This window comes from Galeopterus variegatus, unplaced genomic scaffold (genome assembly GCF_000696425.1).
Source record: "Galeopterus variegatus unplaced genomic scaffold, G_variegatus-3.0.2 Scaffold4084, whole genome shotgun sequence".
Classification (NCBI taxonomy): domain Eukaryota; kingdom Metazoa; phylum Chordata; class Mammalia; order Dermoptera; family Cynocephalidae; genus Galeopterus; species Galeopterus variegatus.
This window is the reverse complement of record NW_007730195.1, coordinates 34,671-47,664: the sequence shown is the minus strand read 5'-3', so window position 1 is coordinate 47,664 and position 12,994 is coordinate 34,671. Positions and strand designations below refer to the sequence as shown.

Sequence of the window (12,994 nt, the reverse complement as noted above, 5' to 3'; positions counted from 1 at the left end):
TTCTTCTGGGCCCTTGCAAGAAGTGCCTTTAACATTTGTATTTCTGTTGGTTGTCTTTTAACTCTGTTAATGGTTTCTTTTGCTGTGCAGAAGCTATTTAGTTCAATATAATCCCATTTGTTTATTTTTCCTTTGGTTTCCTGTGCTTTCGGGGTCTTATTCATGAAGTCTGTGTCCAGACCTATTTCCTGAAGTGTTTCTCCTATGTTTTCTTTAAGAAGTTTTATTGTTTCAGGGTGTATATTTAATTCTTTAATCCATTTTGAGTTGACTTTAGTGTATGGTGAAAGGTATGGGTCTAGTTTCATTCTCCTGCATATGGATATCCAGTTCTCCCAGCACCATTTGCTAAAGAGGCAGTCTCTTCCCCAGTGTATAGGCTGGGGGCCTTTTTCAAATATCAGATGGCTGTAGGTGTGTGGGTTGATTTCTGGATTCTCTATTCTATTCCATTGATCAGTGTGTCTGTCTTTATGCCAGTATCATACTGTTTTGTTTACTATAGCTTTCTAGTATACTTTAAAGTCAGGTAGTGTTATGACTAGAGATATATTTATTTTTTTTTGCTCAGCGTTGCTTTGGCTGTGTGTGGCATTTTGTTATTCCATATAAATGTTTGCATAGTTCTGTCCATTTCTGAGAAAAATGTCACTGGAATTTTGATGACGATTGCATTGAATTTGTATATCACTTTGTGTACTACGGACATTTTCACTATGTTGATTCTTCCAATCCAAGAGCATGGGATGTCTTTCCATCTTCTTCTATCCTCTCTAATTTCTCTCAGCAGTGGTTTGTAGTTCTCATTATAGCAATTTTTCACATCCTAGGTTAACTCAATTCCTAACTATTTTATTTTGGGGAGGCTATTGTAAATGGGCAATCTATCTTGATTTCTCTTTCTGCATGTTCACTATTGGAGAATGGAAATGCTACTGATTTTTGCGTGTTGATTTTGTATCCTGCTACTGTGCTGAAATCATTTATCAACTCCAAGAGATTTTTGTGGAGGCTTTACGCTGTTTGATATATAGGATCATGTCATCTGCAAACAGGGACAGTTTGACTTCATCTTCTCCAGTCTGGATGTCCTTTATTTCCTTCTCTTCTCTGATTGCTCTGGCTAGTCCTTCCATCACTATGTTGAATAGAAGTGGTGAGAGTGGGCATCCTTGTCTTGTTCCTGTTCTGAAAGGAAAAGCTTTCAGCTTTTCTGCATTCATGATGATATTGGCAGTGGGTTTATCAAATATGGCTTTAATTATGTTGAGATACTTTCCATCTAAACCTAACGTATAGAGGGTCTTTGTCATGAATGAATGTTGAATTATATCAACTGCTTTTTCAGAATCTATACAGATGATCATATGGTCCTTGTGTTTGATTTTATTAATATGGTGTATCACATTTATTGATTTGCATATGTTGAACCAACCTTGCATCCCTGGGATGAATCCCACCTGATAATGGTGAATAATTTTACGTATCTGTTGCTGTATTCTATTTGCTAGTATTTTAGTGAGGATTTTCGTGTCTATATTCATCAAGGATATCAGCCTGTAGTTTTCTTTTTTAGTTGTATGTTTACCTGGTTTTGGTATCAAGACGATGTTTGCTTCACAGAATGAGTTTGGGAGATTTGCGTTTGTTTCAATGTTTTGGAATAGTTTGTAAAGAACCGGTGTCAATTCCTCTTTGAATGTTTAGTAAAATTCTGCTGTATATCCATCTGGTCCTGGGCTTTTCTTTGTTGGAAGCCTTCTGATAACAGCTTCAATCCTCTTTATTGTTATTGGTTTGTTCAGATTTTCTACATCTTCATGGGTCAGTTGGGAAGTTGCGTGTGTCTAGAAATTTATCTATTTCTTCCAGATTTTCAAATTTGTGGGAGTGTAGTTGTTTATAGTAGTCTCGAATGGTTCCTTGTATTTCAGATGAATCAGTTGTAATATCACCTTTTTCATTTCTAATTTTTGATATTTGAATCTTCTCTCTTCTTCTTTTTTTTTTTAGCCATGCAAACAGTTTGTCAATTTTATTTATCTTTTCAAAAAAACCAACTTTTTGATTCACTGATCTTTTGTATTGTATTTGGGTTTCAATTTCGTTAAATTCTGCTCTAATCTTAGTGATTTCTTTCCATCTGCTAACTTTAGGATTGGATTTTTCTTGTTTTTCTTGTTCTTTAAGGTGAAGTGTTAGGTTGTTCACTTGCCATCTTTCCATTCTTCTGAAGTGAGCATTTAATGCGATAAATTTTCCCCTTAGTACTGCTTTTGCAGTATCCCTCAGGTTTTGGTATGATATATCGTTATTTTCATTAGTTTCAATCAATTTTTTGAATTCCTGCTTGATTTCTTCTTGGACCCATATGTCATTAAGTAGAATGCTGTTTAATTTCCATGTGTTTGTATAGTTCCCAGAATTTCATTTGTTATTGATTTCTAATTTTAATCCATTGTGGTCTGAGAAAATACATGGGATAATTCCAATTTTTTTGAACTTGTTGAGACTTGATTTGTGACCTAATATATGATCTATCCTGGAGAGTGATCCATGTGCTGATGAGAAGAATGAATATTCTGAGGTTGTTGGATGGAATGTTCTGTAGATATCTGCCAAGTCCAATTGATCTAGAGTATTGTTTAGATCTTGTGTTTCTCTGCTGATTCTTTGCCTAGATGATTTGTCCAATATTGACAGTGGGGTGTTCAGGTCCCCTGCTATTATGGTATTAGTATCTATTTCTTTCTTTAGGTCTAATAGAGTTTGTTTTATAAATCTGGCTGCTCCAACATTGCGTGCATATATATTTATGAATGTTATGGCTTCTTGATGGATCAATCCTTTTATCATTACATAGTGTCCCTCTTTGTCACCTTTTATGGTTTTTAGTTTAAAGTCTATTTTATCAGCTATAAGAATAGCTAGTCCAGCTCGTTTTTCTTTTCTGTTTGCATGGTAAATCTGTTTCCAGCCTTTCACTGTTAGTCTATGTGAGTCTTTATGGGTGTGGTGGGTCTCTTGAAGGCAGCATATAGTTGGGTCCTCCTTTTTAATCCTGACAGCCAATCTGTGTCTTTTGATTGGGGAATTTAAGCCTTTTACATTAAGAGTTGTTATTGAAAAGTGTTGTTTTTTCCTATCATTTTATTGATTATTGTTTGGTTGTCTTAGGTGTCTTTTGTTCCTTTTTTCTGATGTACAGTTAGTTCTCTGTATTTGTTGCTTTCCTGGGTTGTAGATAGACTTTTTATTTGTTTGTTTTCTCTTCATGAATGCCATTTTATTATACTAGTGGGTTCTTATTTTTCTTGGGTTTTTAATGGCAGTGTTAGGTATTTTTCAGGAGCCAAACCCAGTACTCCCTTGAGAATTTCTTGTAAGGGTGGTGGTGTGGTGGGAAACTCCCACACTTTCTGTTTGTTTGAGAAATATACTGTTTGCCCTTCATTTCAGAAGGGTAGCCTTGCAGGGTAGAGTATTCTTGGCTGGCAATCTCTGTCTTTTAGTATTTTGAATATATCATCCCATTCCTTTCTAGCTTTTAGGGTTTGTGATGAAAAGTCTGATGTTAGTCTGATTGGGGCTCCCTTATAGGTGATTTGATGCTTCTCTCTTGCAGCTTTTAAGATTCTCTCTTTGTCTTTGACTTTTGCCAATTTGACTATAACATGTCTCAGAGAAGACCTTTTTGGATTGAATATGTTTGGGGATCTTTGAGCTTCCTGAATCTGAAGATCTGTGATATTTCCTATACCTCGGAGGTTTTCTGCCACTATTTTGTTGAATATGTTTTCAATGCAATCTCCTTTTCCCTCCCCTTCTGGAATACCCATGACTAGGATATTTGAGTGCTTACGCTTGTCTGATATCTCTCTCAGATTTTCTTCAATGCCTTTGATTCTTTTTTCTTTTCTTTTCTTGCTCTTTTTTCTGCCTGTGTTATTTCAAACAGCCCATCTTCAGGTTCAGAGGTTCTCTTTTCAACTTCCACAAGCCTGCTGGTTAAACTCTCCATTGTGTTTTTTATTTTGTTGAATGAATTCTTCAGTTCTGCAAGCTCTGCTACATTCTTTTTCAGGGCATTGATTTTCTTATACATTCCTTCTATCAGATCCTGTATACTTTTCCTTGTTTCATCGTATTGTCTAGCTGAGTTTTCTTGTATCTCATACAGTTTCCTTAGAATTATCACTCGAAATTCCTTGTCAGACATTTCAAGGGATTCTTGTTCTATAGGATCTAAAGCTTGAGAGTCATTACCCTTTAGTGGTGTCCTTTCTTGATTTTTCGTGTTTCTGGCATCTTTTCTTTGATGTTTATTCATTGTGGCAGGGGGTTTTACAGTCCACAGGTTTGACACTATTGTCTGACTAAGATGTTGCTGGGGTTGCCAATTTGGTATGGCTACCTCAGTGACTGCTCAGTTGGACACTAGTGCCTTGTGTGTGTGGTTGCCTTGGGTCTTGGGCCTCTCCAGGGAGCCACCTCTTTGGTCAGCATGCACTCAGCTGGGCTGCTGGGTCATGGGGCAGTACCACAGGCTGTGTTGTCTCTGCTGAGGTTCCACCTCCCATGCTGGATATCGCCCTGTTCCGCATACACTGGGCCAGGCTCCTGGGATGTGTGTAAGTACCACAGAGTGTGTGTTCTCTGTGGAGCTTCCACTTCCCCTGCTCACGTCTCCCTTCTCTTTGCATGCTGGGCCAGGCTTGTGATGGAGCTTGATGGTGGTGGTGAAGCCTACCTGACGGATCATGCAGCAGCAGCCCCACAGGACATGTGGTCTCTACCAGGCTTCTATCTCCTCTGCTGGACGTCGCTGTGCTCCATGCACACTGGGCCAGTCTGAGGATGGAGCTAGGTGGTGGCAGTGATTCCTTCCTGCTGGATCACGTGGTGATGGCCCCATAGGTTGTGTGGTGTCTACAGAGCTTCCGCCTCCCCTCCTGGACATCTCTCTGCACTGTACACACTGGGCTGAGCTGCTGGATCATGTGGCAGCACTGTAGTTTCCACGGCACTCCCACCTCCCCTGCTGGACATCTCCCAGCTCCATGGACACTGGGCCGGGCTGGGAATGGAGCCAGGTGGTGGCAGTGAAGCCTGTCTGCTGGATCGTGTGGCGGCAGCCCTGCTGGACATGTGGTCTTCGCAGAGCTTCCGCCTCCCCCACTGGATGTCTCCCCAATCCGTACGCACTTGATATTATGTTTTTATAGTTGTAAATCGGTTGGTTTGTGGGAGAGAGTGACACTGGGGACCGCCTATTCTGCCATCTTGACCTGAAGTCTCAGCTTGATTCCAGTTTCAGGTATTCTGTTCTAAGGGACCAGGAAGCCAGCAGAGGCCAAGCTCTGCTAACAGACCATACTCATCTTCAGTCCAGTGAAGAGTGACTGGGGAAAAACTTCAAGCCCTGCAGACCCACCTCCCATCTCCTGTGGAAGGGGTGGTGATGGGTGAGGGATATGGGCTGAAAGCTATCTTTAATTGAGAAAAAACTGGGAGGTGGTATGGCTGAATGGTGTCCCCTCCAAATAAATATGTTGAAGTCCTAACATATCATATCTCAGAATGTGACTGTATTTGAAGACAGATCCTTGAAAGCAGTGATTAAGTTAAAATGAAGCTGTCCCAGTTGACTATAATCCAGTGCGACTGCTGTCCTTGTAAGAAGAGGACATTTAAACACTTTGAGACACAGGAGGCATGTGCATAGTGGAAAGACCATGGGAGGACTCAGTGAGAAGTTGACCCTCTGAAAGCCAAGGAGAGAGCCCTCAGAATACAGCAAACCTGTTGATGGACGGATCTTAGACTCCTAGCCTCCAGAAGCCTGAGAAAATACATTTCTGTTGTCTAGACCACCTGGTCTATGCTGCTTTGTGAGGGCAGCACTAGTAAATTACTACAGGAAAGAGCAGGCTTCAGGATGTGTTAACCAAGAACTCTATGAGGGACATGTTAAGTTTCACACATGCAAGAGAAGGCAGGTGGGTGACTTGAGGGCTTCCACTTACCTAAAGGTCCTGAGCTGCCTGCTGTCCTGGCTTTGATGTAACCCCACCCTTCCTGAACACAGTCATCTCTCTCAGCTCTTCCGGACCTTCTGTTTTGGTTGCATGTGTTGAGTTCCTAGCTGATATTTATTTTTTCATGGTACAGTAGACTCTTTGATGCATTGCTGACATTGGAGAAGGCTAGGGGCAGGGCCTGATCTGAGGCATGCTTGGAAGAATTGTATGCTCCCTTCCAGGTGAAAAAGACAAGCATAAGCCTGACTTCTACCAGGACTTCTGCTCCAGAGCCACCCACATAGTGTGAGCAGGTTGGTCTCTGCTTCTCTCTCTGATGTTCCTTTCATACCTGAGAGTCAACTATGAGCCTCTTAGTCAGGACCACTCTTCTCCAGTTTCTTTTCCCAAATTGTGCCTGGAATACCAGAGGCAGTCATGCCAATAAGAGAGTGGGAACTGCTAGGCATGAACAGCTGCCTTTTGCCATCCCCAAGCATCTAAAGCCCTGCTAGATCCATTCTGTCTCCCAAAGAGCCAGAGAAGAATTGCCAGCTGCTGATATAGCCCCCTGCAGAATACATCTGTAAACATGCCTGGGGGAAAAGACAATCAGCAGTGTCACCTTGCAGGGGTAACATTACCTGTAGCAAGCCCCACTGTATTGAGATAACATGTGCAATATTACCTGCACCTCTAGGGTCAGGGCCAGGCCAGATGCCCACACATACAGCATAGGATTCAGTTGTCCACCCCAGTTGAGGGCCTGTTAATTCAACCAAGTTATCCTTAAATGATCACCAGCCCTGCATGGCACTGAGCAATAACATGACATGTACACAAAATCTGCAATGGTAAGTGGCACTGGTGACTCTGACCAATCTACATCTTCAATGAAAAGGTTGAACCAAAAACTAGCACATGTAACTGAGTAATCAGATGCTGAACAGAAAGTGACCGGGGCATGGAACTAAAATAGGCTTGTCCGCAACATGTTAACTTGCTGACAAATTTCAAAATAAAAAATAAACCAGATCTGGTGAAGAATACTATAAACCCTAACAGGAGAGTAAAGAAATTCTTCAACAAGCATTCTAAAAAGAGAAACAGATATAAGCCTGGGGAATGTGTATTGGAATATTACCAAGAAAATCTTCAGTCATGAAGAAAAATCTGAAAAAAAAAACAGTGTAGAAACTGACTGAAAAACAGAAGATACATGAAGTGCAATTGAGGCTCAGACAGGGGTAACTGGACACCTTACTTGAGAGTATAACTGTGGCCACTCTGTGATCATTGATGGTAATTACACATATTTCCTAGAAGAAATAGGCCCAAATTGAATCTTATGGAACATGCTAGAAATGGGGAAGAGCATGGGAGAAGTATTAGAGACATGAAACATTGTGGTTCATTAAAGAAATATGCATGCATCTTGTTTTGTTCTAGAAATTCCATGGTTGTTTTCATAGCCACTTTTATTTAGATAACCACCAAAGATATAAATAAGAATAGAAAGCTTGAGGTCATCTGTGTTCTACGACACCAAGACATCCCTGATTAGAGCCAGATCCAGACAGTCTTGGACAATCTCTATGGGCCAGAGCAGGCTGAGGGTCAACCTTGTGTCATTCACCTGTGCTCAAGTGCATGTTGTCCTCACACATCTCCAAGTTCAACAGAAATGACCTCTATGGCATCAAAACTTTAGCCAAATATCATGCACATAGGTACACACACAGCATGAATGGTAAAGCTTGCAATAAAGGAATAGCCAGAGATATTGTCCATCTTCACTTTTGGTGATATTATCACTTTACACACACACACACACACACACACACACACACACACACACACACACACACGGAAAACACAATGGAAAGACAGAATAAGAGTTTCTTCAAACAGACTAAAAATCAGATGATGCAGAAACATCAATTCTAATAATTGTGTTGATTGCTTGGATACTGTTTCTTCAAAGATTTTGCCCAAGTCACATGCTGCACCTTTTGGAAATGAAACACATATAACATCCTACCCAGACCATCCTGTTGGGGCAATGTCCTGAAAAGCAATAAAGATACAGCTGACCTGATGTGAACAAAGAAAAGCTTAGGCTGTCACGTGGCATGAAGCCTAAAGGTGCCTCTGTTCTGCCGTCCTTATAAAGGCAGTTGCCCCGTTTGTCCCAGCAGAGTTGGGAGCAACTCCAGATCCTTCAAGATGCTGCTGGTCCTGCTCTCAGCTGCCTCGCTGGGCCTGAGCTCAGTTCAGAGCTCAAGTGAAGGTAAAAAAAGGGAAGCAGGCGCTGTGACTGTGCTTGGGGCTCAGGAGATCACACTACAGATGGGGAGGGTGGAGAGAGGGGAGGGGATGAGAGGAGAGATGGGGCTTCAGTGTGCTCATGCCATGGGAAGACCAGTCGGGTCTTATTCCATACCTATGGGTTGACTTTATTTAACATACAATCAGAACCCAGTAAAGAACTTTGACCAGAGGAATCACAAGGGGAAGTTTGCATTTTTGGAAGTATCTGTCAGACAGTGTTGTAAAGGATGAACCAGAGGATGAGAAGACTGATACATGGACATGCCACTGTGAAGATGTCACAGTAATCAGAGGAGAATGCGGATGATGGCAGCCTAGGAGGCAGTGTCGGTGATGGAGATTGACACTCATCAGCGCTATTTTAGAGACAGGGCATAGGATAATAACTGTGTCTCTCCCCACATGGAGTTATAGAAATCTCGAGGTGCAATTTTCTCCTTTTTCTGCATCACGTTTGATATTTCAGTTTGCCATGTTCAGTGTGTGTAGATTGTATGTAAATGAAGATTCCTGGTTGCTTCTGTTGAGGAAGCATGTTACTGTCAGCAAAGTATTTAGAGAAGAAAGTGGACAGAAAAATTCTAAAAGATGGCACTTACTCATAAATGGCATCTCAAAAAGGTAATCTCATTGAAGTAGAGTGTAGAGTAGTGGTTCCCAGAGACTGTTAAGTGTAGGGGGAAGGGAGGATGGCAAAGGTGGTCAATGGATGCAAAAGTGTAAAATGGTAGGAGGTATAAGATACAGTGTTCTTGAGTTATATTGGGGGAGCACAATCAACAACAAATTACTCTGTAATTTCTAGTAACTGACTGAGAGGATGTTGAATTTTCCCAAAGCAAAGAGGTGACAAATGATTGAGGTGATGGATATGCTGACTATTCTGATATGATCATGGCACTCTGTATAAATGTACAGGAATATCATATTGTATTCCATAAACATACACAATTATCATGGGCATTTAAGAAAAATAATTTTTTTTTTCCTTTTTGTCTTTTTTCATGACCGGTAATGGGATCGCAACCCTCAGTGTCGTGCCCGTACCGCAACCGGCAACGGGATCACAACCATCGGTGTCGCGCCCGCACCGCACTCAACCAGTGAGCGGACTGGTCTCTATATGGGATCCGAACTCTCGGTGGGAGTGCCGCCGTGCTCCCAAGTGCCGCAATCTACTGAGTGCGCCACCAGGCCGGCCCAAGAAAAATAAATTTTAAAAAATTACAGAGAGAAGAATAATAGAGGTTATGAGAGATGGGAGGGGGAGAATAATGCAAAAGTGTTTCTTAATGGGTACAGAACTTATGCTCCGTATGACAGAAAAATTTTGGAAGTAGAGGTAGTGGTTGCACAGCATTGTGAATGTAATTAATTCCACACAATTGTATGTTTAAAAATGCTTAAAATGGCAATTCTTATGTTGTATATGTTTTACTACAATAACAAAAAAGAAAAAAAAAATATCAGTTGTGAATACAGTGGTACAAAATAGTAAGTATTTTATTATGCTCCCAAATTCTGTGGGTCAGGAGTTCAGACAGGGCACAGTGAGATGGCTTGTCTTTGTTCCAAAATATCTGGGGCTTCACCTTCTAATACTCAGCTGACTGCTATTCAAATGAAAGGCTGGAATCAACAAGCAGACTCTTTACTCACGTATCTGTCACTGGGTTGCGATGATTCAAAGTCTGGGCTCAGTTGGAATGGTTGACCAGATTGCCTACAGGGGGCCTCTTCATGTCGCTTGGGTTCTCTCACAGCCTGCTGATGATCCCAGATTTGTCAGACTTCCTACAGAGTGGCTCAGAAGTGTGAGAGGAAACATTCCAGTGACCAAGGCAAAAACTCCATGGATCTTTATGACAGCCTTAGGAGTCATATAATGTCATTTCCACTGTATGCTTGAAGCAGCCACAAGCTCACCCAGCTCCAAGAAGAGGTTTGCAGACCCCATATCTCAATACTGCTCCAGACAACAAGAGATTCTGGTATAGCATTAGACAGCAGATTTTCTGTGTTTACTTAACCTTTGAGTACTTTATACATAATATGTATTGGTAAGGTGAGCAATGAAGATAAACTTTGACCATAATTTGAGTTAATTGTTGTGTGCAGAAATTAGGAAAATGCACCTCTGAGATGTCTGACTGGATGCAGCATAATTGACCATGTAAAGGCATATACAAATTAGAAGTGAGAAGCTTAATTTTTCTTGTTGAAAATAAGCATCTGTATCTCTCAGTTTCTGTGGGAGAGCAGGAGCCCAACTTCAGCAGGCACCTGGCTCCAAGTTGCAAAACTACCTACTGTCATAGAGATATGCATTTATTCTTCCTTTGTATAAAGCTAATTAACTAACACAGTTATAATAATTATATTTCTCCGATAGCTGACAGTCACAGTTCCTATGATTTTAATTCCATCAGCCCATTCACTTCTATGAGCTGCTCCCTTCTGGTGACTGAGCAGGGCAGAGATTCAACAGCCGACTGATCCTGGGAGGGTCAGGATTCCTCTGATGTGCATCTTGGGCTTGAGAACTCCCCACTGGACATCTTGAAATTTTCTCAGTACTGCTCTGCTCTTAACACCTTCCTTCTTTCCCTCCTTCTTTCCTGCACAGGGGTCAGACCTACATATCAATATAACAGCTCTTCCCACATTGTCTGCTCCCTTCTTGCTTTCCCACACAAGCATTTCTCCCAGTGACTTCCTTGCTTCTCAGAGGATTCACTAAGACACCATATTTTCTTTCTTTCTTTTTTTTTTTTTGTCTTTTTCCGTGTCCGGCAACGGATCGCAACCGTCAGTGTCGCCCCCACACCGGACCAGGACCGGCAACGGGACCGCAACCCTCAGTGTCGCTCCTGCGCCTCGCTCAGCCAGTGAGCGGGAACCGGTCTATATGTGGGATCCGAACCCTCGGGCGGGAGCGCCGCCGCGCTTCCCAAGCGGCGCACTATCCAGTGCGCCACCGGGCCGGCCCCAAGACACCATATTTTCTAAATGGGTTTAATATTTCTAGCTTATAACTAAGGTGAATGAATCAAAAAAGTTTAAATCTTAAGGAAAAGAAGAAGTAAAAGGCATTCAAATGTTTATCTCTATTTTGCATTTTAACAAACCAGGATTAAAATTCTAATGAATAGCTTTACATACAAATTATATGCAGTGTTCCAGCAGCAGGTAATGAAATACATATCTTGAAAATCACTAGTTGAGATTTTGAGAGAAATAAAGATGGTTTTCCCAAAGATTACTTTGTCTCGGGGCACACTGGAGGCATTACTTTCTTTGCCAGTGGCCATTGACAAGAAAGAGAAACTTACTGAATATTAAAGCTTTGGAGGCATGAATTTATAACACCTCATTTATACATCAGTGATGTAAAGAAAGCAGAGATTCCTTATCCTCAGGCATGGCAAGTACATTGAAGAATGTATTTATAATAATTTCTGCCATAAAATACATAATGGGGAATTGGAGAAATGAACTTATTGTATTGTTTAACTGCATTGATTAGATAAGAGGAATGTTCTACCTGATTGACTTTATTCTCATCTGTTTGATAATTTTGAGAATATTTCTGCTGTGCTTAATAATTCTACACGTGGTTTTCCATGTAAACTATGAGAATATTTTCTGTAATAAGAATTTAATGATAAGTTTAGATATCCTCTGGACAGAATCCAACTATTTCTGCATGGCTTGTACCACCTGTCTCAGTGTCTTCTATTTCCTTGAGATAGCCAACTTCTCTAATCTTGTTTTCCTCTGGATGAAATGCAGAATTCACAAGGTGCTTCTCATTATTGTATTGGGGGCAATCCTCTCTTTGTGCTTGTGCCTTCTTTTGAAGGATGCGATAGCTAAGAGCCTGATCAGAAACCAACTAAATAGTGGAAGAAATTTGACATGGAACATCATAGTGAGAAATGCAATTTGTCATCTCCTCAGATGCTCCATAACCCAATGTTCACCATTGCCTTTGTAGCACCACTGACCTCCTTTCTCCTCTTAATCCTCTCCTTATGGTCTCACAACAGCTAGATGAAGGGTACAGGTCCTAAGGATCTTAGCACAGAGGCCCATGCAAGAGCCTTGAAATTCATGATTTCATTCCTACTTCTGTTCATCACGTATTTTAGCAATACTATGGTAAAGTGGGCCCATTCTAATCCAGGCAGTGTTGTGGCAAAGATTTTTGCTAATGTACCAGTATTTTTCTATCTATCAGCCATTTGTTTCTGCTGATTTTATGGAGCAGCAAATTGAAACAGGCTTCTTTCTGTGTCCTGAGGAAGCTGGAGTGTTGCATGAATACAAGAAAACCTACATTCCCATAAACATATCTGGAATGATTGGTAATACTCTCAAAGTTGAAGACAACAAACAGGACTCTATGTACATCTTTTCCATTTAACCCAACTTCTTTCATTATGTTTTGTGATAGGTCATTGAGCTTCATTGAAAATATCTGCCTGAAATAAGCTAAAAGGATTTCACTGTGTTTCTATTAGAATAGCAACTACATAACTAGTTGTAAAATAAAAATAGTAATATTATATAATAGCAATAGTAAAATTAGATGGATAACACATTTTATGTTAGGCAATATAACAGACATTTTAATTTTATGT

At 40.9% G+C, this 12,994-nt stretch overlaps 1 protein-coding gene across 1 annotated transcript in view; it reads left to right on the top strand.

Moving 5' to 3' along the window:
• LOC103602287 (taste receptor type 2 member 10-like) overlaps positions 1-12,700 on the top strand; it is a 22,538-nt gene extending 9,838 nt beyond the window's left edge. Inside the window, 4 exon segments of the mRNA XM_008586696.1 lie at positions 8,219-8,310; positions 12,041-12,153; positions 12,312-12,517; positions 12,592-12,700. Coding sequence (XP_008584918.1) covers positions 8,219-8,310; positions 12,041-12,153; positions 12,312-12,517; positions 12,592-12,700 — 520 coding nt within the window.
• The last annotated feature ends 294 nt before the right edge of the window (positions 12,701-12,994 follow it).